We start from the raw sequence: 24,956 nt of genomic DNA on the forward strand, positions 1-24,956 counted from the left end.
GTAACACTGGGGCCGGTGAGCCATAGCTTCGGTTAACAGTGGAGCTGGTGAGCCCATAGCTTCGGGAAACAGTGGGGCCGGTTATTCCAATGTCTCGAGTAACACTGGGGCCGGTGAGTCTATTGTTTTGGGTAACACTGGGGACGGTGAGTCTAATGTCTCGGGTAACACTGGGGCTGGTCAGTCCTATTTCTTGGGTAACGCTGGGGCCGGTGAGTCCATAGTTTCGGGTAACACTGGGGTCGGTCAGTCCATATTTTTGGGTAACACTGGGGCTAGTGAGTCCATAGTTTCAGGGAGCACTGGGGCCGGTCAGTCCAATGTCTCGGGTAACACTGGAGCCAGTCATTCCGATGTCTTGGGTAACACTGGGGCTGGTCAGTCCATTTTCTTTGGTAACTCTGGGGCTGGTGAGTCCATGGTTTCGGGTATCACTGGGGTCCATCAGTCCATAGTTTCGGGTAACACTGGGGCCAGTGAGTCCATAGTTTCGGGTAACACTGGGGCCGGTGAGTCCATAGTTTCGGGAAACACTGCGGCCGGTCAGTCCATAGTTTAGGGTAACATTGGGGAAAGTCAGTCCAATGTCTCGGGTAACACTGGGGCCGGTCAGTCCATAGTTTTGGGTAACATTGGGGAAAGTCAGTCCATAGTTTCGGGTAACACTGGGGCCGGTGAGTCCATAGTTTTGGGTAACACTAGGGCCGTTCAGTCCATTGTTTCGGGTAACATTGGGGCCGGTGAGTCAATAGTTTTGGGTAGCACTGGGGCTGGTGAGTCCATAGTTTCGGGTAACATTGTGGCCGGTGAGTCCATAGTTTCGGGTAACATTGGGGCCGGTGAGTCCATAGTTTCGGGTAACACTGGGTCTGGTCAGTCCAATGTCTCGGGTAACACTGGGGCCGGTCAGTCCATAGTTTTGGGTAACATTGGAGAAATTAAGTCCAATGTCTCGGGTAACACTGGGGCCGGATGAGTCCATAGTTTCGGGTAACACTGGGGCCGGTCAGTCCATAGTTTCGGGTAACACTGGGGCCGGTGAGTCCATAGTTTTGGGTAACACTAGGGCCATTGAGTGCATAGTTTTGGGTAACACTGGGTCCGTTCAGTCCATAGTTTCATGTAACACTGGGGCCGGTAAGTCCATAGTTTCGTGTAACACTGGGGCTGGTGAGTCCATAGTTTCGGGTAACACTGGGGCCGTTCAGTCCATAGTTTTGGGTAACACTGGGGCCGTTCACTCCATAGTTTTGGGTAACAATGGGGCCGGTGAGTCCATAGTTTCGGATAACACTGGGGCCAGTGAGTCCATAGTTTCGGGCAACACTGGGGCCAGTCAGTCCAATGTCTCGGGTAACATTGTGGCCGGTGAGTCCATAGTTTCGGGTAACATTGGGGCCGGTGAGTCCATAGTTTCGGGTAACACTGGGGCCGGTGAGTCCATAGTTTTGGGTAACATTGGGGCCGGTGAGTCCATAGTTTCCAGCAACACTGGGTCTGGTCAGTCCAATGTCTCGGGTAACACTGGGGCCGGTAAGTCCATAGTTTCGGGTAACACTGGGGCCGGTGAGTCCATATTTTCGGGTAACACCGGGGCCGGTGAGTCTGATGTCTCATTGTAGTTATCTCTTTACTATTAGTCACTGATTCCGTATTTGTTGTTGCTGCTGATAAGATTAACCTGTTCCTGACTGGGGCACACACTGGATTCAGAGATAATTTTTATTTTTTCACTTTTTTGATTTCTCTCATCTGCAGGTTCTGCCATGAAGTTTTTTCTTGCACTTTTCTTTTTTTTCTGGGTCCTAAGTGTTAGGGTCCAGTTATTTCATACTGTAATTACTACATACTAATAACTGCACCAAGTACAGAAGCAAAGGCTGAGATACATCCGCTCCACCATATCACATATTTCTTCTGTTTCAGGTGTCAGTTCTCCCATGACTTTTCATCCAATCACAACCACAATGTACTAAAAGCCAATGAGATCAATGGACTGAACGAAGAAGAGGTGAAAGTTCTCCTGCTCCAGAATGACCACCAACTGCTGCCAGAGGTAAGTACTACCAAACACAGCAATGAAAATACTGCCCCCTATGTACAGGAATATAACTACTATAATACTGCCCCCTATGTACAGGAATATAACTACTATAATACTGCTCCCTATGTACAGGAATATAACTACTATAATACTCCGCCCTATGTACAGGAATATAACTACTATAATACTGCCCCTATGTACAGGAATATAACTACTATAATACTGTCCCCTATGTACAGGAATATAACTACTATAATACTGCCCCCTATGTACAGGAATATAACTACTATAATACTGCCCCCTATGTACAGGAATATAACTACTATAATACTGCCCCCTATGTACAAGAATATAACTACTATAATACTGCCCCCTATGTACAGGAATATAACTACTATAATACTGCCCCCTATGTACACCAATATAACTACTATAATACTGCCCCCTATGTACAGGAATATAACTACTATAATACTGTCCCCTATGTACAGGAATATAACTACTATAATACTGCCCCTATGTACAGGGATATAACTACTGTAATACTGCCCCCTATGTACAGGAATATAACTACTATAATACTGCCCCCTATGTACAGGGATATAACTACTATAATACTGCCCCCTATGTACAAGAATATAACTACTATAATACTGCCCCCTATGTACAGGAATATAACTACTATAATACTGCCCCCTATGTACAGGAATATAACTACTATAATACTGCCTCCTATGTACAAGAATATAACTACTATAATACTGCCCCCTATGTACAGGAATATAACTACTATAATACGGCCCCCTATGTACAGGAATATAACTACTATAATACTGCCCCTATGTACAGGAATATAACTACTATAATACTGCCCCCTATGTACAAGAATATAACTACTATAATACTGCCCCCTATGTACAGGAATATAACTACTATAATACTGCCCCCCTATGTACAGGGATATAACTACTATAATACTGCCCCCTATGTACAGGAATATAACTACTATAATACTGCCCCCTATGTACAGGAATATAACTACTATAATACTGCCCCCTATGTACAGGAATATAACTCCTATAATACTGCCCCCTCTGTACAGGAATATAACTACTATAATACTGCCCCCTATGTACAAGAATATAACTACTATAATACTGCCCCCTATGTACAGGAATATAACTACTATAATACTGCCCCCTATGTACAGGAATATAACTACTACAATACTGCCCCCTATGTACAGGAATATAACTACTACAATACTGCCCCCTATGTACAAGAATATAACTACTATAATACTGCCCCCTATGTACAGGAATATAACTACTATAATACTGCCCCCTATGTACAGGAATATAACTACTACAATACTGCCCCCTATGTACAGGAATATAACTACTACAATACTGCCCCCTATGTACAAGAATATAACTACTATAATACTGCCCCCTATGTACAGGAATATAACTACTATAATACTGCCCCCTATGTACAGGAATATAACTACTATAATACTGCCCCCTATGTACAAGAATATAACTACTATAATACTGCCCCCTATGTACAGGAATATAACTACTATAATACTGCCCCCTATGTACAAGAATATAACTACTATAATACTGCCCCCTATGTACAGGGATATAACTACTATAATACTGTCCCCTATGTACAGGAATATAACTACTATAATACTGCCCCCTATGTACAAGAATATAACTACTATAATACTGCCCCCTATGTACAGGAATATAACTACTATAATACTGCCCCCTATGTACAAGAATATAACTACTATAATACTGCCCCCTATGTACAGGGATATAACTACTATAATACTGCCCCCTATGTACAGGAATATAACTACTATAATACTGCCCCCTATGTACAGGAATATAACTACTATAATACTGCCCCCTATGTACAAGAATATAACTACTATAATACTGCCTCCTATGTACAAGAATATAACTACTATAATACTGCCCCCTATGTACAGGAATATAACTACTATAATACTGCCCCCTATGTACAGGAATATAACTGCTATAATACTGCCCCCTATGTACAAGAATATAACTACTATAATACTGCCCCTTATGTACAGGAATATAACTACTATAATACTGCCCCCTATGTACAGGAATATAACTACTATAATACCGCCCCCTATGTACAGGAATATAACTACTATAATACTGCCCCCTATGTACAGGAATATAACTACTATAATACTGCTCCCTATGTACAGGAATATAACTACTATAATACTGCCCCCTATGTACAGGAATATAACTACTATAATACTGCCCCCTATGTACAGGAATATAACTACTATAATACTGCCCCCTATGTACAAGAATATAACTACTATAATACTGCCTCCTATGTACAGGAATATAACTACTATAATACTGCCCCCTATGTACAGGAATATAACTACTATAATACTGCCTCCTATGTACAAGAATATAACTACTATAATACAGCCCCCTATGTACAAGAATATAACTACTATAATACTTCCCCCTATGTACAGGAATATAACTACTATAATACTGCCCCCTGTGTACAGTGATATAACTACTATAATACAGCCCCCTATGTACAAGAATATAACTACTATAATACTTCCCCCTATGTACAGGAATATAACTACTATAATACTGCCCCCTGTGTACAGTGATATAACTACTATAATACTGCCCCCTATGTACAGGGATATAACTACTATAATACTGCCCCCTATGTACAGGAATATAACTACTATAATACTGCCCCCTATGTACAAGAATATAACTACTATAATACTGCCCCCTATGTACAGGAATATAACTACTATAATACTGCCCCCTATGTACAGGAATATAACTACTATAATACTGCCCCCTATGTACAAGAATATAACTACTATAATACTGCCCCCTATGTACAAGCATATAACTACTATAATACTGCCCCCTATGTACAGGAATATAACTACTATAATACTACCCCCTATGTACAAGAATATAACTACTATAATACTGCCCCCTATGTACAGGAATATAACTACTATAATACTGCCCCCTATGTACAAGAATATAACTACTATAATACTGCCCCCTATGTACAAGAATATAACTACTATAATACTGCCCCCTATGTACAGGAATATAACTACTATAATACTGCCCCCTATGTACAGGAATATAACTACTATAATACTGCCCCCTATGTACAAGAATATAACTACTATAATACTGCCCCCTATGTACAGGAATATAACTACTATAATACTGCCCCCTATGTACAAGAATATAACTACTATAATACTGCCCCCTATGTACAAGAATATAACTACTATAATACTGCTCCCTATATACAGGAATATAACTACTATAATACTGCTCCCTATGTACAGGAATATAACTACTATAATACTGCCCCCTATGTACAGGAATATACCTACTATAATACTGCCCCCTATGTACAGGAATATAACTACTATAATACTGCCCCCTATGTACAGGAATATAACTACTATAATACTGCCCCCTATGTACAGGAATATAACTACTATAATACTGCCCCCTATGTACAGGAATATAACTACTATAATACTGCCCCCTATGTACAAGAATATAACTACTATAATACTGCCCCCTATGTACAGGGATATAACTACTATAATACTGTCCCCTATGTACAGGAATATAACTACTATAATACTGCCCCCTATGTACAAGAATATAACTACTATAATACCGCCCCCTATGTACAAGAATATAACTACTATAATACTGCCCCCTATGTACAGGAATATAACTACTATAATACTGTCCCCTATGTACAGGAATATAACTACTATAATACTGCCCCCTATGTACAGGAATATAACTACTATAATACTGCCTCCTATGTACAGGAATATAACTACTATAATACTGCCTCCTATGTACAAGAATATAACTACTATAATACTGCCCCCTATGTACAAGAATATAACTACTATAATACTGCCCCCTATGTACAGGAATATAACTACTATAATACTGCCCCCTATGTACAGGAATATAACTACTATAATACTGCCCCCTATGTACAGGAATATAACTACTATAATACTGCCCCTATACATAGTAATATACTGTTACGTTGCCTCCTGTAGGTGTGTAGGAGTTATGTACGTGACATGTGTGATGGCGGTGATGGTTGCCGGCGGTTACATGTTTGCGGTTTCTTCATGCGTGGAGAGTGTAATCGTCGCTCCTGTAATCGTTCTCACAATCTTCTGGAATCCGCTTCTAGTTTGTTGATCCGCAGCTTTTGTATTCCGGAGATTTCTGTACAGAACTTCCAGATGATTTGTACAGTGATACATAATGAACGTCTCCAGACATTGAGGGACGAGGGAAATAGGAAATACGAGAAGGGGAACCCTGGAGAAATGAAGGGTCAGGGGAGAGGAAGACCCCGGAATAGAAGGAGAGGAGACTCTCAGGACCAATCCCGGAACAGGAGCCGAGGAAGACAAGAAGATGAAGCAGGTATGGACTCAGCATATATTGAAGCATTATATTGTATTCATGTAAAGGGCAGCTCCTCCAAGAGTAGAAGGTCCTCAAGTAGACCTTAAGAGGTCATCAGAGAAACCTGTTAGCCGTCGTGATGACTCCTGGTCATAGTTGTCTTCTCCATTCTATGTTTTACTAAAATACAATGAATTTTAGGGTCCAATTTCCGAGGCAGATCAAGCAGCCGTCCAATGTCAAGGAATGGGGAGAGTGACGACGATGATGGCCAGGAAGAACCTCAGAAATCTCGGCTTGAGAAGTTGATGGACGACTGGTTCGATGTTGGCCCTGCCCAGTCAGATGACAGAGGAGCTTCTGACCTGGACTGGATGGCCAGAAAGGCCCGTGTTCTCCAGCCCTTCAGGTCTTCTGAAATGCACCACCCAACATCAACTGTATCTGCATCCAAACCTACACACCCGGCATCTTCATCCAAAGTGTCTCCTCATCAAGGTACTGCTCACCCCAAGTATCTATTGCTGTGAAAAATGTGTATGACCCCTTATGAATCCATAATTTCATCCACAGGGATCCCAGAAGATCTCTCACTTTCTTCAGCCGCCACTCTGCCTTCCACTCCACCAGTGGACTCTGGTTTAGTTAAGGTCCAACCAAGACAATCTACTGGAGGCCCTAGACCAGTAACACTGCCAATGAAAGGTCCATCACTGTCTGAATCTATAAAGCCAGTGTTCTCTCCAGCCATGAACCTATCCACGCTTCCATCCGCACCATCTACAAGATCAAGTAACGTTCCTGATCTTCAAGGGAAATCAGTGACCACCTCACGTGTAAGCCCACCCACCGGCAAAACAGCTGCCACCATCCAACCAGTTACCACCCCAACACCAAGTCCTTGCAGTGCTTCATCAGGATTGTATAGCAGATTGGATGACTATCCTGTGAAATCTCCTAAACATGTGGCCACCCTCAATCTGAGCCCACCCACTTCCACCATCAACCGAATACCCTCCTGGATGGCAAGTTCTTCCATTGCTAATCCGACATCTTATACCAGATATGTTGACTCTTTTACAAAAGATCAGTTTGCGTCTTCTGAGAAGTCAGTGACCACCCCGACCCCAGGCCAGTATAGCATAAGGTCAGTGACCACCTCACGTGTAAGCCCACCCACCGGTATAACAGCTGCCACCATCCAACCAGTTACCACCCCAACACCAAGTCCTTGCAGTGCTTCATCAGGATTGTATAGCAGATTGGATGATTATCCTGTGAAATCTCCTAAACATGTGGCCACCCCCACTCTGAGCCCATCCACTTCCACCATCAAACCGATACCCTCCTCTATGGCAAGTTCTTCCATTGCTAATCCGACATCTTATACCAGATATGTTGACTCTTTTACAAGAGATAAATTTGCTTCTTCTGAGAAATCAATGACCACCCCGACCCCAGGCCAGTATAGCATAAGGTCAGTGACCACCCCAACCCCAGGCCAGTATAGCATAAGGTCAGTGACCACCGCACCTACAAGCCCATCCAATGCTCAACCAATTGCCACCATCAAACCAGTGACATCCACTGCAGCAAACACATTCAGTGCTTCATCACAATTATACTCCTACCGATTGGTGGATTCTCCTAGACAAGGTTCATCAGTTTCTCAGATAAAACCAGTTCATCCCTCCATCTGCTCCCAACCTGTACCTGATGATAAACCTTCAAAGTCTGATTTTCTGGCTGTGGATGGAGCGACCAGTGCATCACCAAAGACCAGTAAGTACATGTTGTATATAGTGTGCACCTCACAGTACAGAACTCATAAGGAAGTCCCACACGGGTCCATTGTGTCATGACCATCACTTTTGCTTATAACTTGCCTTGCACATATGAGTAATATTCCCCAGTTAAAGGGGTTTTCTCATACTTACAACCAGATCTACAAGTGTCCAATCAGTAAGATGCTGAGATGTTGTCTTCCTCTCCACGTGGCAGCTGAGACTAAATCAAGTTCATCCCTTGGTCATTTCTGGTTGTCATCTCCTGTGTCACAGTTGCCATGTTGTACATGGCGTCATCATCACCGGTAGATCGTATTACTGCTAGACAAGGTCATGCCTCATAGTTAGATAACCCTAGCTCATACTTGATGGATGGGTTACATGTCCTTAGCACAAATCTGTGGAACATCATCAAAAAAATTGTAAGAACAATCCAGATTCCACATCGTTCTGCAAATCATGGGCCACCAAGACAGATATGAGGGTCATGTGAGGGCATTTTACCACATAGACCTCTCTAGATCTCTTCCCTCGTCATAGGGTCCAGGATGGACACCGTTGACGTGGTCAGGTGAAGGGGATGAGTTGTTGATGACATCATATGATGTTCTTTTTGTGTTTTCTCCTCCAGCGGAGCAGAACAAAGATCCAATGATCTGTCTTTCTCATCTATGGAAATACTGCAAGTTAGGAGGTAAGTGTGTCCCCGGGAAGTGATTCTGAGCAGGAAGGTCTTGCTCACTCCATTGGTTGGCTTTCTATAGTAATGTCCGGTTCTCCTTTATGCGCAGAGTCTTGCCCGGACATGCATTACTACCTGCCGTACCGTTGGCAGATCTACAAGGGCTCTAAATGGGAAGACCTTTCCAATATGGAGGAGATTGAGAAACACTACAGCGACCCAAAGGTTGACAGGTACGGGTCATCCAGAACTTTGTATTAGGAGTCACTGTCTACTCATTACACTTCTGTGACTACTACGCCCTAAGTGTTGACTGAAGCTTTATCTTGGGTGGGGACAATCATCAGCCAACTCCTCCTTCTCCTAATCTGCAGGTCCTTATTGATTGACTTTCTGACTATGACATCTGGCCTGCACCGCGTCCGTCGCCTCTCCACCACGTCATCAGTCATGAAGCCGCCGGATTATGTTCTAACCACCGAGTGGCTGTGGTACTGGCAGGATGAACATGGCGCCTGGACAGAGTACAGAAACTCTGTAAGTTGGCATCTAGTCATGGGTGATCACAGGGTGCAGAGGTTCTGGTCACTCGAGCTGGAGATACTCTGCCCCATATAATGGGACTCAATATATTTTGCGCCTATAGAATGTAAAACACATGAGCCTCTCCGTGTCGTCCTCGGACCTGGAGAACGTGTATCTCGCCGATCCCACCGCGGTCATCACCTTCAATGTTGGCATCCAGGACTATGAACTCAACTTCCAAGGTACGGCATGGACAATGGAGGGATAAGTAGCAATGTGGGGTCCAGGACATATCAGAAAGCCTCTCAAGGGGAGGCCAAAGTAGACGTTCCTTTAAGATCTGGACAAAACCCCCCATAGGAGAGTGATGTGAACCTATCCCAAGATGTCAGGTCCCCCCATAACTATTGTCTTATTTTCAGAGATGAAGCAAAGAAGCCTTCTGTTCAAGGCAGAGAAAAAAGTGCGGAGAAGACCAAAGTTTCTGAGATGTGAAGATGTGAAGTTACTGAGGGGAAGGTAAGAGTGTGAGATTGCTGTTCCTGATCTGGTACCAGGTGGCGTTGGTCACATTTTCACCCTACAACATTTTGATTTTTTTCAGCACAAACCCATCAGTGGCAAAGCCGAGCAAAGAGGAAAAAAACCCCTGTGTCCTCTGCTGAGAGCCCGGGGGAGGAAACCCAACATGGCTCCCGAAAACCGCTGTGATTATGCCAAAAATTCCGAAGTTTCCTTGTGGGGCCTGACCACATGATTAGGAACATGCAACAAATAGGGGGGAATGTATCTATAGTGTATCTAAATGTCTTGCATGGACCCCCTGTCATAGGCCAGCGAGCACATATCCCATCCACACCAGCAGGGGGCTCAGCAGGGTGGAAAGGATGAGGCTCTTCAGGGGGATGAGCCGGGAGCTCTGCAGGAGGCTCTGCAGGAGGGTCAGCAGGAGGATCAGCAGGAGGATCAGCAGGAGGCTCTCCAGGAGAGTCAGCAGGAGGCTCTCCAGGAGGGTCAGCAGGAGGCTCTGTAGGAGAGTTAGCAGGAGGCTCTGCAGGAGGCTCTTCAGGAGGCTCTTTGGGAAGCTCAGCAGGAGGGTCAGCAGGAGGGTCTGCAGGAGGGTCTGCAGGACGGTCAGCAGGGTGCTTATGAGGGGGTGAAGCAGGCGCTCAGTGGGGAGCTCAGCATGTAACCCGACAAGGGGCTTAGAAGCAGGCTCATGGAGCTTAGCAGGGGCTCAGCAGGGGTCAGCGGGGAGCTCAGCACGTAACCCAACAAGGGGCTTAGGAGCAGGCTCATGGAGCTTAGCAGGGGCTCAGCAGGGGTCAGCGGGGAGCTCAGCACGTAACCCAACAAGGGGCTTAGGAGCAGGCTCATGGAGCTTAGCAGGGGCTCAGCAGGGGTCAGCGGGGAGCTCAGCACGTAACCCAACAAGGGGCTTAGGAGCAGGCTCATGGAGCTTAGCAGGGGCTCAGCAGGGGTCAGCGGGGAGCTCAGCACGTAACCCAACAAGGGGCTTAGGAGCAGGCTCATGGAGCTTAGCAGGGGCTCAGCAGGGGTCAGTGGGGAGCTCAGAAGGGGGACAGTGGGGATTTCAGCAGAGGATCTGTGGGGGGCTTAGGAGGAAGCTCGGCAGGGGGATCTGCAGGGAGCTGAGCAGGGGAGCTCTGCAGGGGGCTCTGAAGGCAGCTTAGGAGCAGGCTCAGCAGGAGATCAGTGGGGAGCTCTGCACGGAGTTTAGGAAGAGGCTCCGTAGGGGATCAGCAGGGAGCTCAGCATAGGAAACTGCATGGAGTTTAGGACAAGGTTTAGCAGGGGGTCAGCAGGAAGCTCAGCAGGGGGTCAGCGGGGAGCTCAGAATGGGGTCAGTGGGAAGTTTAGCAAGTGATCTGCAGGGGGCTTAGGAGGAGTCTTAGCAGGGGATCTGCAGGAGGCTCTGCAGGGAGTTTAGGAGGAGGCTCTGCAGGGGGTCAGTGGGGAGCTCTGCAGGGGACTCAGCGGGAGGTCATAAGAAATTTAAGTGGGGAGCTCCTGGGCCATTCCGCCTGGATTATTAAACACCCCCGTAGACTGACGCTGCTGGTTAGGAAGCTGCTGTATTACATCTTAGGAGATGTAGTATATGATATTGTGCTGCGACTGGAGACATGGCACATCCCCATGCACGCTGCGCTGGCCCTGAACACGAGGTGGCCGTAAGAAGAGATGTAACTGCAGAACGGTGAATGCAGCTCTACGTGTTACTGTATTGTCGTATATTCTCCCTCCGCGCTATAGATCTGGTGTTGGGGGTTGTGTTCTTTATCTGTAATGTCCTGGGGTGTAAAAGACGTCTCATCCTGGAGGTGAGGATTAGTGATGTCATCAGCGATGGTGCCATCATGTGATTGGGGTCTCCTGCTGGATCCCTTACACTACACTCCAGTGGGCACCAGGCAGCTCCCGGTTCTGCTCTAGCGCCTCCTCTGGCTGGGGGGGTTTTCTGCTCTCGTATGTCTGGACCCTGGTCCAACTTTTGTGATTATCGCCCTCCTGATCCCCATCAAGTCCCAGACAGGGAACAGGAGGGAACAGTCTGAATATGTACAAGGAATCAGGATTCGCTTGGAATCAGTAACTTGTGAAATATCGTCCAGCGCCGGCTCCTTGTGTGGGGTCTGTGTGGAAATGACAGAAGATGAAGGAGATTTATGGATTCCTCTTCCAGAGGAGCTGACAATCTACTTCCTTTTTCTCACACTCTACTAGGGACAATGTCGTAAATGGAAGGTATCGGCTCTGGGCCCTGCTTGGCTTTATAGGCACGAGCCATGACCTGTACCATGGGGGGCACTGACCTGCCCCTCCACATGAGGCTACGGATGGGTTTATAGGCGGGAGCCATGACCTGTACCATGGGGGGCACTGACCTGCCCCTCCACATGAGGCTTCGGATGGTTTTATAGACAGGAGCCATGACCTGTACCATGGGGGGCACTGACCTGCCCCTCCACATGAGGCTTCGGATGGGTTTATAGGCAGGAGCCATGACCTGTACCATGGGGGGCACTGACCTGCCCCTCCACATGAGGCTTCGGATGGGTTTATAGGCAGGAGCCATGACCTATACCATGGGGGGCACTGACCTGCCCCTCCACATGAGGCTCCGGATGGGTTTATAGGCAGGAGCCATGACCTGTACCATGGGGGGCACTGACCTGCCCCTCCACATGAGGCTTCGGATGGGTTTATAGACGGGAGCCATGACCTGTACCATGGGGGGCACTGACCTGCCCCTCCACATGAGGCTTCGGATGGGTTTATAGGCGGGAGCCATGACCTGTACCATGGGGGACACTGACCTGCCCCTCCACATGAGGCTTCGGATGGGTTTATAGACGGGAGCCATGACCTGTACCATGGGGGACACTGACCTGCCCCTACACATGAGGCTTTGGATGGGTTTATAGGCGGGAGGCATGACCTGTACCATGGGGGACACTGACCTGCCCCTACACATGAGGCTTCGGATGGGTTTATAGGCGGGAGGCATGACCTGTACCATGGGGGGCACTGACCTGCCCCTCCACATGAGGCTCCGGATGGGTTTATAGGCGGGAGCCATGACCTGTACCATGGGGGGCACTGACCTGCCCCTCCACATGATGGGGGGGCGTCTTCCTTGTCATGTATGATACATGTTGTAGCTTGTATTCTGCTAAACACTGGAAATGAATAAAGATTTCCAATGAGACAGACGCCAATGCCTATTACTATATGCGGACGGGACTTCCTTGGACGTGACGGGCTCTGAAGGTGTTGACTCATTGGGATCTGGGGCATCAGATAAATAATAACTCACATGATAAATTCAGGAGCTTCTCTCGTGTAACCAGTGATCCCAACACAAAGGGGTCAGAACGGCCAAGACGGTAACATTTCATTGATACGAACAATCTGCATCTCTCTGTCCAATGATGGGGGTAATGTTTTTACTTGCGTCATACTTAGCAGTCAACTATCCCTCATCAAGGGGTAGACTAGCTAAAAGTAGCAGGATCATGGAACAGACTGAAGACACAGAGACAGTGGGTCCTGAGACTAAACACCCTTTCCAGCTGTCCCTGCCTACTTACCCAGCCCAACCTATGTAAACACAATAAGGTCTTATGATCAGTGATCACAGCAATTCCACCCCTATAAGTTTATTCTCCTCCATCTTGCAGCTAAGTGCAATGAGAAGGACACTTTGACCCCCAAGTGCAACTATTTACATTCGAAAATACAAGACTATGCAACCCCAACCATGGAAGACCAAAGAACCCATCTGACCTGCATGGATATCTAAGGAGTCTTGAAACTATCTCTACCCCCTTCCCGGCCTTACAGGAAAGTAGGAATGAGGATTCAAGTTTAACCAAATCCAGGCCTAGATCCGAGATCAATACAAAATCACTAAAATTAGCAGCAGAATCACTCAGAGCCTGTCCAGACACAGACTTATTTCCAAGGCACAAAGAAACTGGCATTTTGGGCATTGCCTCAGAAGATACCCCCGAGTTTCCAGCAATGACTTTGGTGCTGAGCAGCCCATCAACTAGCAGGCAGCCCCTTAGCCACCACAGGCGAGTCCTCTATGGGCACGACATGTGACTCTGCACTATAATAGCAGGTTTACACATCCAGACACCACTACACACAGGAGACAGGGCTAGGGAGAGGTGGCTGCTCCTCATAAGGTGAGTCAGAAATCAATGATTGCCCTTTTCAGGGTACTGAGGGAGAGAAGGGTGCTGTGATTAGGGACAGGTGGAAATCTAAAATAATTGCCCTTTTTAGGGCACTGTGAAGAGCTGCCATTTGTTGTGGGCGGCACGGTGGCGGAGTGAGTAGCACATCTGCCTTGCAGCACTGGAGTCCTGGGTTCGAATCCCACCCAGGTCAACATCTGCAAAGAGTTTGTTCTCTCCGTGTTTGCGTGGGTTTCCTCCGGGTACTCCGGTTTCCTCCCACACTCCAAAAAACATACTGATAGGTTGTTTAGATTGTGAGCCCCATGGGGACTGGGACCGATTTGAAATGCTTTGTGCAGCGCTGCGTAATCTGTGTGCGCTATATAAATAAAGAATTATTATTATTATAGCGCAGGATCAGACTTATTGCTATCAGCATTTAGTACAACATTCAGTAATTTCTTAAAAGCCCCATCTCAGTATAGTTTGCAGTTCCAGCAACATTTAGCAAATCTTTAATTGGCAATCTCAGTATGTTTGTGTTTACAGAAAAATCTTAAAAGCGCTGCCACAATAAACTTTACAGTTCCAGCAGAACCTTAAAGGACCGGTCACAGTACAGTTTGCAGTTCCAGCAGAATCTTAAAGGACCGGTCACAGTACAGTTTGCAGTTCCAGCATAATGCAGTTTTAAGTTAAAATACCAGTCTTAGACCTATTTGTGTCAGTGTAACTTCACACTACCAGTTTTACAAGTATTTGCGTCAGAGCTAACTTAATCTATCACTTTGCATCACACAGTGCTACATGGTAGTGCCGGTGCTGTTATCTCACCTATATACTCACACGGTCCTGCAGGTTTTTTACATGAGGAAAGTAGGAATTAAGGGACAGGGATGTGGCTGTGCTGCTGGTGCTGCAGGGAGAGGACGTGTTCCATCTCTGGCTGCCCTAGGTTCCTCTGGTGCAGGTAGGTGCCAGGGTATGAGGTGTGTACTGTAGGCCCCAATAGGCCACAAAGTTGTGGCACTGGTCAATTACATGACAGACGGTGCAGCAACTTACCGCCTTCATCGTCAGTTGGAAATGCAGAACCTCCACATCACCCCCTTCAAAATAGCAAATCTGAATAAGCCACAAGTCATGCAGTGGTCCGTCCTGCTGTACGATGATTCTCCTAGCTGGGAATCTGTGGTCCATCCACCTACTCCGGAAATAGCGATCCAAGATTCCCAATAACTTGTATTGGAGGATGAGGATGTAGTGGGTGGTGGACAGTCAGAAGAGACCTATGATGACGATGACACACAACTGCCAATGGCTGTGGATTTCTGCGATGAGCAGATGGAGAAGAAGGACAGTGGTGAAGACTCAGTAATTGAAGAAGCGAGGGCTGATGATGAGGTCCTAGACCCGACACGGGTAGAAGTAAGTGATACTTTACAGAAAGCGGTGGTGCTCAGGAAGCCACTGTCACAATTTACACAGAAGCAGGAAACCATGTAGATAGAGCAGCAAGAACTAGGGAAACGAGGAAGGGAAAACTGTCCCGTACTGTAAGGCTAAGCTAGTCCTTGCATGTGGGTGATAGGCAGCTTCCCAACAGGTACTGAGGTCTGGTAAACTAAATTTGGGCTCTACTAGCGAAAAGATTGCTGCAAGAAACTTGGAGAATTAGCAATCCCAGCATGCACACAGACACACAACCGAGACGGAATACAGGTAGGAGGGCAATAGGGAGGACAGGAATAACGGGAAACAACCATAACAGATACACAAGGCACCTATAATTACATAAACCCAGACAAAGAACAGACAGGAAAGTGGTGAGTGACTAATGGAGAACAGACAGGAAAGTGGTGAGAGACTACAAGAGAACAGACAGGAAAGTGGTGAGTGACTACAAGAGAACAGACAGGAAAGCGGTGAGTGACTACAAAAGAACAGACAGGAAAGTGGTGAGTGACTACAAGAGAACAGACAGGAAAGTGATAAGTGACTACAAGAGAACAGACAGGAAAGTGGTGACTACAAGAGAACAGACAGGAAAGTGGTGACTACAAGAGAACAGACAGGAAAGTGGTGACTACAAGAGAACAGACAGGAAAGTGGTGACTACAAGAGAACAGACAGGAAAGTGGTGAGTGACTACAAGAGAACAGACAGGAAAGTGGTGAGTGACTACAAGAGAACAGACAGGAAAGTGGTGAGAGACTACAAGAGAACAGACAGGAAAGTGGTGACTACAAGAGAACAGACAGGAAAGTGGTGACTACAAGAGAACAGACAGGAAAGTGGTGAGTGACTACAAGAGAACAGACAGGAAAGTGGTGAGAGACTACAAGAGAACAGACAGGAAAGTGGCGAGTGACTACAAGAGAACAGACAGGAAAGTGGTGAGTGACTACAAGAGAACAGACAGGAAAGTGGTGAGTGACTACAAGAGAACAGACAGGAAAGTGGTGAGAGACTACAAGAGAACAGACAGGAAAGTGGTGAGTGACTACAAGAGAACAGAGAGGAAAGTGGTGAGTGACTACAAGAGAACAGACAGGAAAGTGGTGAGTGACTACAAGAGAACAGAGAGGAAAGTGGTGAGTGACTACAAGAGAACAGACAGGAAAGTGGTGAGTGACTACAAGAGAACAGACAGGAAAGTGGTGAGAGACTACAAGAGAACAGACAGGAAAGTGGTGAGAGACTACAAGAGAACAGACAGGAAAGTGGTGAGAGACTACAAGAGAACAGACAGGAAAGTGGCGAGTGACTACAAGAGAACAGACAGGAAAGTGGTGAGTGACTACAAGAGAACAGACAGGAAAGTGGTGAGAGACTACAAGAGAACAGACAGGAAAGTGGCGAGTGACTACAAGAGAACAGACAGGAAAGTGGTGAGTGACTACAAGAGAACACACAGGAAAGTGGTGAGTGACTACAAGAGAACAGACAGGAAAGTGGTGAGAGACTACAAGAGAACAGACAGGAAAGTGGCGAGTGACTACAAGAGAACAGAGAGGAAAGTGGTGAGTGACTACAAGAGAACAGACAGGAAAGTGGTGAGTGACTACAAGAGAACAGACAGGAAAGTGGTGACTACAAGAGAACAGACAGGAAAGTGGCGAGTGACTACAAGAGAACAGACAGGAAAGTGGTGAGTGACTACAAGAGAACAGACAGGAAAGTGGTGAGAGACTACAAGAGAACAGACAGGAAAGTGGCGAGTGACTACAAGAGAACAGACAGGAAAGTGGTGAGTGACTACAAGAGAACAGACAGGAAAGTGGTGAGAGACTACAAGAGAACAGACAGGAAAGTGGTGAGTGACTGCAAGAGAACAGACAGGAAAGTGGTGAGTAACTACAAGAGAACAGACAGGAAAGTGGTGAGTGACTACAAGAGAACACACAGAAAAGTGGTGAGTGACTACAAGAGAACAGACAGGAAAGTGGTGAGAGACTACAAGAGAACAGACAGGAAAGTGGTGAGTGACTGCAAGAGAACAGACAGGAAAGTGGTGAGTAACTACAAGAGAACAGACAGGAAAGTAATGAGTGACTACAAGAGAACACACAGGAAAGTGGCGAGTGACTACAAGAGAACAGACAGGAAAGTGGTGAGTGACTACAAGAGAACAGAAAGGAAAGTGGTGAGTGACTACAAGAGAACAGACAGGAAAGTGGTGAGAGACTACAAGAGAACAGACAGGAAAGTGGTGAGTGACTACAAGAGAACAGACAGGAAAGTGGTGAGAGACTACAAGAGAACAGACAGGAAAGTGGTGAGTGACTACAAGAGAACAGAGAGGAAAGTGGTGAGTGACTACAGGAGAACAGACAGGAAAGTGGTGAGAGACTACAAGAGAACAGACAGGAAAGTGGTGAGAGACTACAAGAGAACAGACAGGAAAGTGGTGAGTGACTGCAAGAAAACAGACAGGAAAGTGGTGAGTAACTACAAGAGAACAGACAGGAAAGTGGTGAGTGACTAAAAGTGGCGAGTGACTACAAGAGAACAGACAGGAAAGTGGTGAGTGACTACAAGAGAACAGAGAGGAAAGTGGTGAGTGACTACAAGAGAACAGACAGGAAAGTGGTGAGTGACTACAAGAGAACAGAGAGGAAAGTGGTGAGAGACTACAAGAGAACAGGCGGGAAAGTGGTGAGTGACTACAAGAGAACAGACAGGAAAGTGGTGAGTGACTACAAGAGAACAGACAGGAAAGTGGTGAGTGACTACAGGAGAACAGACAGGAAAGTGATGAGAGACTACAAGAGAACAGACTGGAAAGTGGCGAGTGACTACAAGAGAACAGACGGGAAAGTGGCGAGTGACTACAAGAGAACAGACAAGAAAGTGGTGAGTGACTACAAGAGAACAGACAGGAAAGCGGTGAGAGACTACAAGAGAACAGACAGGAAAGTGGTGAGAGACTTCAAGAGAACAGACAGGAAAGTGGTGAGTGACTACAAGAGAACAGAAAGGAAAGTGGTGAGTGACTACAAGAGAACAGACAGGAAAGTGATGAGTGACTACAAGAGAACAGACAGGAAAGTTGTAAGTGACTACAAGAGAACAGACAGGAAAGTGGTGAGTGACTAATGGAGAACAGACAGGAAAGTGGTGAGTGACTACAAGAGAACAGACTGGAAAGTGGTGAGAGACTACAAGAGAACAGACAGGAAAGTGGTGAGAGACTACAAGAGAACAGACAGGAAAGTGGTGAGAGACTACAAGAGAACAGACAGGAAAGTGGTGAGAGACTTCAAGAGAACAGACAGGAAAGTGATGAGAGACTACAAGAGAACAGACAGGAAAGTGGTGAGTGACTACAAGAGAACAGACAGGAAAGTGGTGAGTGACTACAAGAGAACAGAAAGGAAAGTGGTGAGTGACTACAAGAGAACAGACAGGAAAGTGGTGAGAGACTACAAGAGAACAGACAGGAAAGTGGTGAGAGACTTCAAGAGAACAGACAGGAAAGTGATGAGAGACTACAAGAGAACAGACAGGAAAGTGGTGAGTGACTACAAGAGAACAGACAGGAAAGTGGTGAGTGACTACAAGAGAACAGAAAGGAAAGTGGTGAGTGACTACAAGAGAACAGAAAGGAAAGTGATAAGTGACTACAGGAGAACAGACAGGAAAGTGGTGAGAGACTACAAGAGAACAGACTGGAAAGTGGTGAGAGACTACAAGAGACCAGACAGGAAAGTGGTGAGTGACTACAAGAGAACAGACAGGAAAGTGATGAGTGACTACAAGAGAACAGACAGGAAAGTGGTGAGAGACTACAAGAGAACAGACAGGAAAGTGGTGAGAGACTTCAAGAGAACAGACAGGAAAGTGGTGAGTGACTACAAGAGAACAGACAGGAAAGTGATAAGTGACTACAGGAGAACAGACAGGAAAGTGGTGAGAGACTACAAGAGAACAGACAGGAAAGTGGTGAGAGACTACAAGAGAACAGACAGGAAAGTGGTGAGAGACTTCAAGAGAACAGACAGGTAAGTGGTGAGTGACTACAAGAGAACAGAAAGGAAAGTGGTGAGTGACTACAAGAGAACAGACAGGAAAGTGATGAGTGACTACAAGAGAACAGACAGGAAAGTTGTAAGTGACTACAAGAGAACAGACAGGAAAGTGGTGAGTGACTAATGGAGAACAGACAGGAAAGTGGTGAGTGACTACAAGAGAACAGACTGGAAAGTGGTGAGAGACTACAAGAGACCAGACAGGAAAGTGGTGAGTGACTACAAGAGAACAGACAGGAAAGTGATGAGTGACTACAAGAGAACAGACAGGAAAGTGGTGAGTGACTACAAGAGAACAGACAGGAAAGTGATAAGTGACTACAGGAGAACAGACAGGAAAGTGGTGAGTGACTACAAGAGAACAGACAGGAAAGTGGAGAGAGACTACAAGAGAACAGACAGGAAAGTGATGAGAGACTACAAGAGAACAGACAGGAAAGTGGTGAGTGACTACAAGAGAACAGACAGGAAAGTGGTGAGTGACTACAAGAGAACAGAAAGGAAAGTGGTGAGTGACTACAAGAGAACAGAAAGGAAAGTGATAAGTGACTACAGGAGAACAGACAGGAAAGTGGTGAGAGACTACAAGAGAACAGACTGGAAAGTGGTGAGAGACTACAAGAGACCAGACAGGAAAGTGGTGAGTGACTACAAGAGAACAGACAGGAAAGTGATGAGTGACTACAAGAGAACAGACAGGAAAGTGGTGAGAGACTACAAGAGAACAGACAGGAAAGTGGTGAGAGACTTCAAGAGAACAGACAGGAAAGTGGTGAGTGACTACAAGAGAACAGACAGGAAAGTGATAAGTGACTACAGGAGAACAGACAGGAAAGTGGTGAGAGACTACAAGAGAACAGACAGGAAAGTGGTGAGAGACTACAAGAGAACAGACAGGAAAGTGGTGAGAGACTTCAAGAGAACAGACAGGTAAGTGGTGAGTGACTACAAGAGAACAGAAAGGAAAGTGGTGAGTGACTACAAGAGAACAGACAGGAAAGTGATGAGTGACTACAAGAGAACAGACAGGAAAGTTGTAAGTGACTACAAGAGAACAGACAGGAAAGTGGTGAGTGACTAATGGAGAACAGACAGGAAAGTGGTGAGTGACTACAAGAGAACAGACTGGAAAGTGGTGAGAGACTACAAGAGACCAGACAGGAAAGTGGTGAGTGACTACAAGAGAACAGACAGGAAAGTGATGAGTGACTACAAGAGAACAGACAGGAAAGTGGTGAGTGACTACAAGAGAACAGACAGGAAAGTGATAAGTGACTACAGGAGAACAGACAGGAAAGTGGTGAGTGACTACAAGAGAACAGACAGGAAAGTGGAGAGAGACTACAAGAGAACAGACAGGAAAGTGATGAGAGACTACAAGAGAACAGACAGGAAAGTGGTGAGTGACTGCAAGAGAACAGACAGGAAAGTGGTGAGAGACTACAAGAGAACAGACAGGAAAGTGATGAGAGACTAAAAGAGAACAGACAGGAAAGTGGTGAGAGACTAAAAGAGAACAGACAGGAAAGTGGTGAGAGACTACAAGAGAACAGACAGGAAAGTGGTGAGAGACTACAAGAGAACAGACAGGAAAGTGGCGAGTGACTACAAGAGAACAGAGAGGAAAGTGGTGAGTGACTACAAGAGAACAGACAGGAAAGTGGTGAGTGAATACAAGAGAACAGACAGGAAAGTGGTGAGAGACTACAAGAGAACAGACAGGAAAGTGGTGAGTGACTACAAGAGAACAGAGAGGAAAGTGGTGAGTGACTACAAGAGAACAGACAGGAAAGTGGTGAGTGACTACAAGAGAACAGAGAGGAAAGTGGTGAGTGACTACAAGAAAACAGACAGGAAAGTGGAGAGTGACTACAAGAGAACAGACAGGAAAGTGGTGACTACAAGAGAACAGACAGGAAAGTGGCGAGTGACTACAAGAGAACAGACAGGAAAGTGGTGAGTGACTACAAGAGAACAGACAGGAAAGTGGTGAGAGACTACAAGAGAACAGACAGGAAAGTGGCGAGTGACTACAAGAGAACAGACAGGAAAGTGGTGAGTGACTACAAGAGAACACACAGGAAAGTGGTGAGTGACTACAAGAGAACAGACAGGAAAGTGGTGAGAGACTACAAGAGAACAGACAGGAAAGTGGCGAGTGACTACAAGAGAACAGAGAGGAAAGTGGTGAGTGACTACAAGAGAACAGACAGGAAAGTGGTGAGTGACTACAAGAGAACAGACAGGAAAGTGGTGACTACAAGAGAACAGACAGGAAAGTGGCGAATGACTACAAGAGAACAGACAGGAAAGTGGTGAGTGACAACAAGAGAACAGACAGGAAAGTGGTGAGAGACTACAAGAGAACAGACAGGAAAGTGGCGAGTGACTACAAGAGAACAGACAGGAAAGTGGTGAGTGACTACAAGAGAACAGACAGGAAAGTGGTGAGAGACTACAAGAGAACAGACAGGAAAGTGGTGAGTGACTGCAAGAGAACAGACAGGAAAGTGGTGAGTAACTACAAGAGAACAGACAGGAAAGTGGTGAGTGACTACAAGAGAACACACAGAAAAGTGGTGAGTGACTACAAGAGAACAGACAGGAAAGTGGTGAGAGACTACAAGAGAACAGACAGGAAAGTGGTGAGTGACTGCAAGAGAACAGACAGGAAAGTGGTGAGTAACTACAAGAGAACAGACAGGAAAGTGGTGAGTGACTACAAGAGAACACACAGGAAAGTGGCGAGTGACTACAAGAGAACAGACAGGAAAGTGGTGAGTGACTACAAGAGAACAGAGAGGAAAGTGGTGAGTGACTACAGGAGAACAGACAGGAAAGTGGTGAGAGACTACAAGAGAACAGACAGGAAAGTGGTGAGAGACTACAAGAGAACAGACAGGAAAGTGGTGAGTGACTGCAAGAAAACAGACAGGAAAGTGGTGAGTAACTACAAGAGAACAGACAGGAAAGTGGTGAGTGACTAAAAGTGGCGAGTGACTACAAGAGAACAGACAGGAAAGTGGTGAGTGACTACAAGAGAACAGAGAGGAAAGTGGTGAGTGACTACAAGAGAACAGACAGGAAAGTGGTGAGTGACTACAAGAGAACAGAGAGGAAAGTGGTGAGAGACTACAAGAGAACAGGCGGGAAAGTGGTGAGTGACTACAAGAGAACAGACAGGAAAGCGGTGAGAGACTACAAGAGAACAGACAGGAAAGTGGTGAGAGACTTCAAGAGAACAGACAGGAAAGTGGTGAGTGACTACAAGAGAACAGAAAGGAAAGTGGTGAGTGACTACAAGAGAACAGACAGGAAAGTGATGAGTGACTACAAGAGAACAGACAGGAAAGTTGTAAGTGACTACAAGAGAACAGACAGGAAAGTGGTGAGTGACTAATGGAGAACAGACAGGAAAGTGGTGAGTGACTACAAGAGAACAAACTGGAAAGTGGTGAGAGACTACAAGAGAACAGACAGGAAAGTGGTGAGAGACTACAAGAGAACAGACAGGAAAGTGGTGAGAGACTACAAGAGAACAGACAGGAAAGTGGTGAGAGACTTCAAGAGAACAGACAGGAAAGTGATGAGAGACTACAAGAGAACAGACAGGAAAGTGGTGAGTGACTACAAGAGAACAGACAGGAAAGTGGTGAGTGACTACAAGAGAACAGAAAGGAAAGTGGTGAGTGACTACAAGAGAACAGACAGGAAAGTGGTGAGAGACTACAAGAGAACAGACAGGAAAGTGGTGAGAGACTTCAAGAGAACAGACAGGAAAGTGATGAGAGACTACAAGAGAACAGACAGGAAAGTGGTGAGTGACTACAAGAGAACAGACAGGAAAGTGGTGAGTGACTACAAGAGAACAGAAAGGAAAGTGGTGAGTGACTACAAGAGAACAGAAAGGAAAGTGATAAGTGACTACAGGAGAACAGACAGGAAAGTGGTGAGAGACTACAAGAGAACAGACTGGAAAGTGGTGAGAGACTACAGGAGACCAGACAGGAAAGTGGTGAGTGACTACAAGAGAACAGACAGGAAAGTGATGAGTGACTACAAGAGAACAGACAGGAAAGTGGTGAGAGACTACAAGAGAACAGACAGGAAAGTGGTGAGAGACTTCAAGAGAACAGACAGGAAAGTGGTGAGTGACTACAAGAGAACAGACAGGAAAGTGATAAGTGACTACAGGAGAACAGACAGGAAAGTGGTGAGAGACTACAAGAGAACAGACAGGAAAGTGGTGAGTGACTACAAGAGAACAGACAGGAAAGTGGTGAGTGACTACAAGAGAACAGACAGGAAAGTGGTGAGAGACTACAAGAGAACAGACAGGAAAGTGGTGAGAGACTTCAAGAGAACAGACAGGTAAGTGGTGAGTGACTACAAGAGAACAGAAAGGAAAGTGGTGAGTGACTACAAGAGAACAGACAGGAAAGTGATGAGTGACTACAAGAGAACAGACAGGAAAGTTGTAAGTGACTACAAGAGAACAGACAGGAAAGTGGTGAGTGACTAATGGAGAACAGACAGGAAAGTGGTGAGTGACTACAAGAGAACAGACTGGAAAGTGGTGAGAGACTACAAGAGACCAGACAGGAAAGTGGTGAGTGACTACAAGAGAACAGACAGGAAAGTGATGAGTGACTACAAGAGAACAGACAGGAAAGTGGTGAGTGACTACAAGAGAACAGACAGGAAAGTGATAAGTGACTACAGGAGAACAGACAGGAAAGTGGTGAGTGACTACAAGAGAACAGACAGGAAAGTGGAGAGAGACTACAAGAGAACAGACAGGAAAGTGATGAGAGACTACAAGAGAACAGACAGGAAAGTGGTGAGTGACTACAAGAGAACAGACAGGAAAGTGGTGAGAGACTAAAAGAGAACAGACAGGAAAGTGGTGAGAGACTAAAAGAGAACAGACAGGAAAGTGGTGAGTGACTACAAGAGAACAGACAGGAAAGTGGTGAGAGACTACAAGAGAACAGACAGGAAAGTGGTGAGAGACTTCAAGAGAACAGACAGGAAAGTGGTGAGTGACTACAAGAGAACAGACAAGAAAGTGGTGAGTGACTACAAGAGAACAGACAGGAAAGTGGTGAGAGACTACAAGAGACCAGACAGGAAAGTGGTGAGTGACTACAAGAGAACAGAC

At 45.8% G+C, this 24,956-nt stretch overlaps 1 protein-coding gene across 1 annotated transcript in view; it reads left to right on the forward strand.

The window, feature by feature from the left end:
* LOC140125858 (uncharacterized) overlaps positions 1–24,956 on the forward strand; it is a 70,980-nt gene that overhangs the window by 15,219 nt on the left and 30,805 nt on the right. The window contains exons 2-11 of the mRNA XM_072144734.1: positions 1,927–2,056; positions 6,198–6,576; positions 6,760–7,056; positions 7,132–8,340; positions 8,977–9,039; positions 9,137–9,260; positions 9,402–9,564; positions 9,674–9,794; positions 9,975–10,071; positions 10,157–10,203. Of these exons, the coding sequence (XP_072000835.1) occupies positions 1,927–2,056; positions 6,198–6,576; positions 6,760–7,056; positions 7,132–8,340; positions 8,977–9,039; positions 9,137–9,260; positions 9,402–9,564; positions 9,674–9,794; positions 9,975–10,071; positions 10,157–10,203 (2,630 nt within the window). The remainder of the gene's footprint in view (positions 1–1,926; positions 2,057–6,197; positions 6,577–6,759; positions 7,057–7,131; positions 8,341–8,976; positions 9,040–9,136; positions 9,261–9,401; positions 9,565–9,673; positions 9,795–9,974; positions 10,072–10,156; positions 10,204–24,956) is intronic.

The sequence above is a fragment of the Engystomops pustulosus genome, chromosome 4 (genome assembly GCF_040894005.1).
Source record: "Engystomops pustulosus chromosome 4, aEngPut4.maternal, whole genome shotgun sequence".
In the NCBI taxonomy this organism is placed as follows: Eukaryota; Metazoa; Chordata; class Amphibia; order Anura; family Leptodactylidae; genus Engystomops; species Engystomops pustulosus.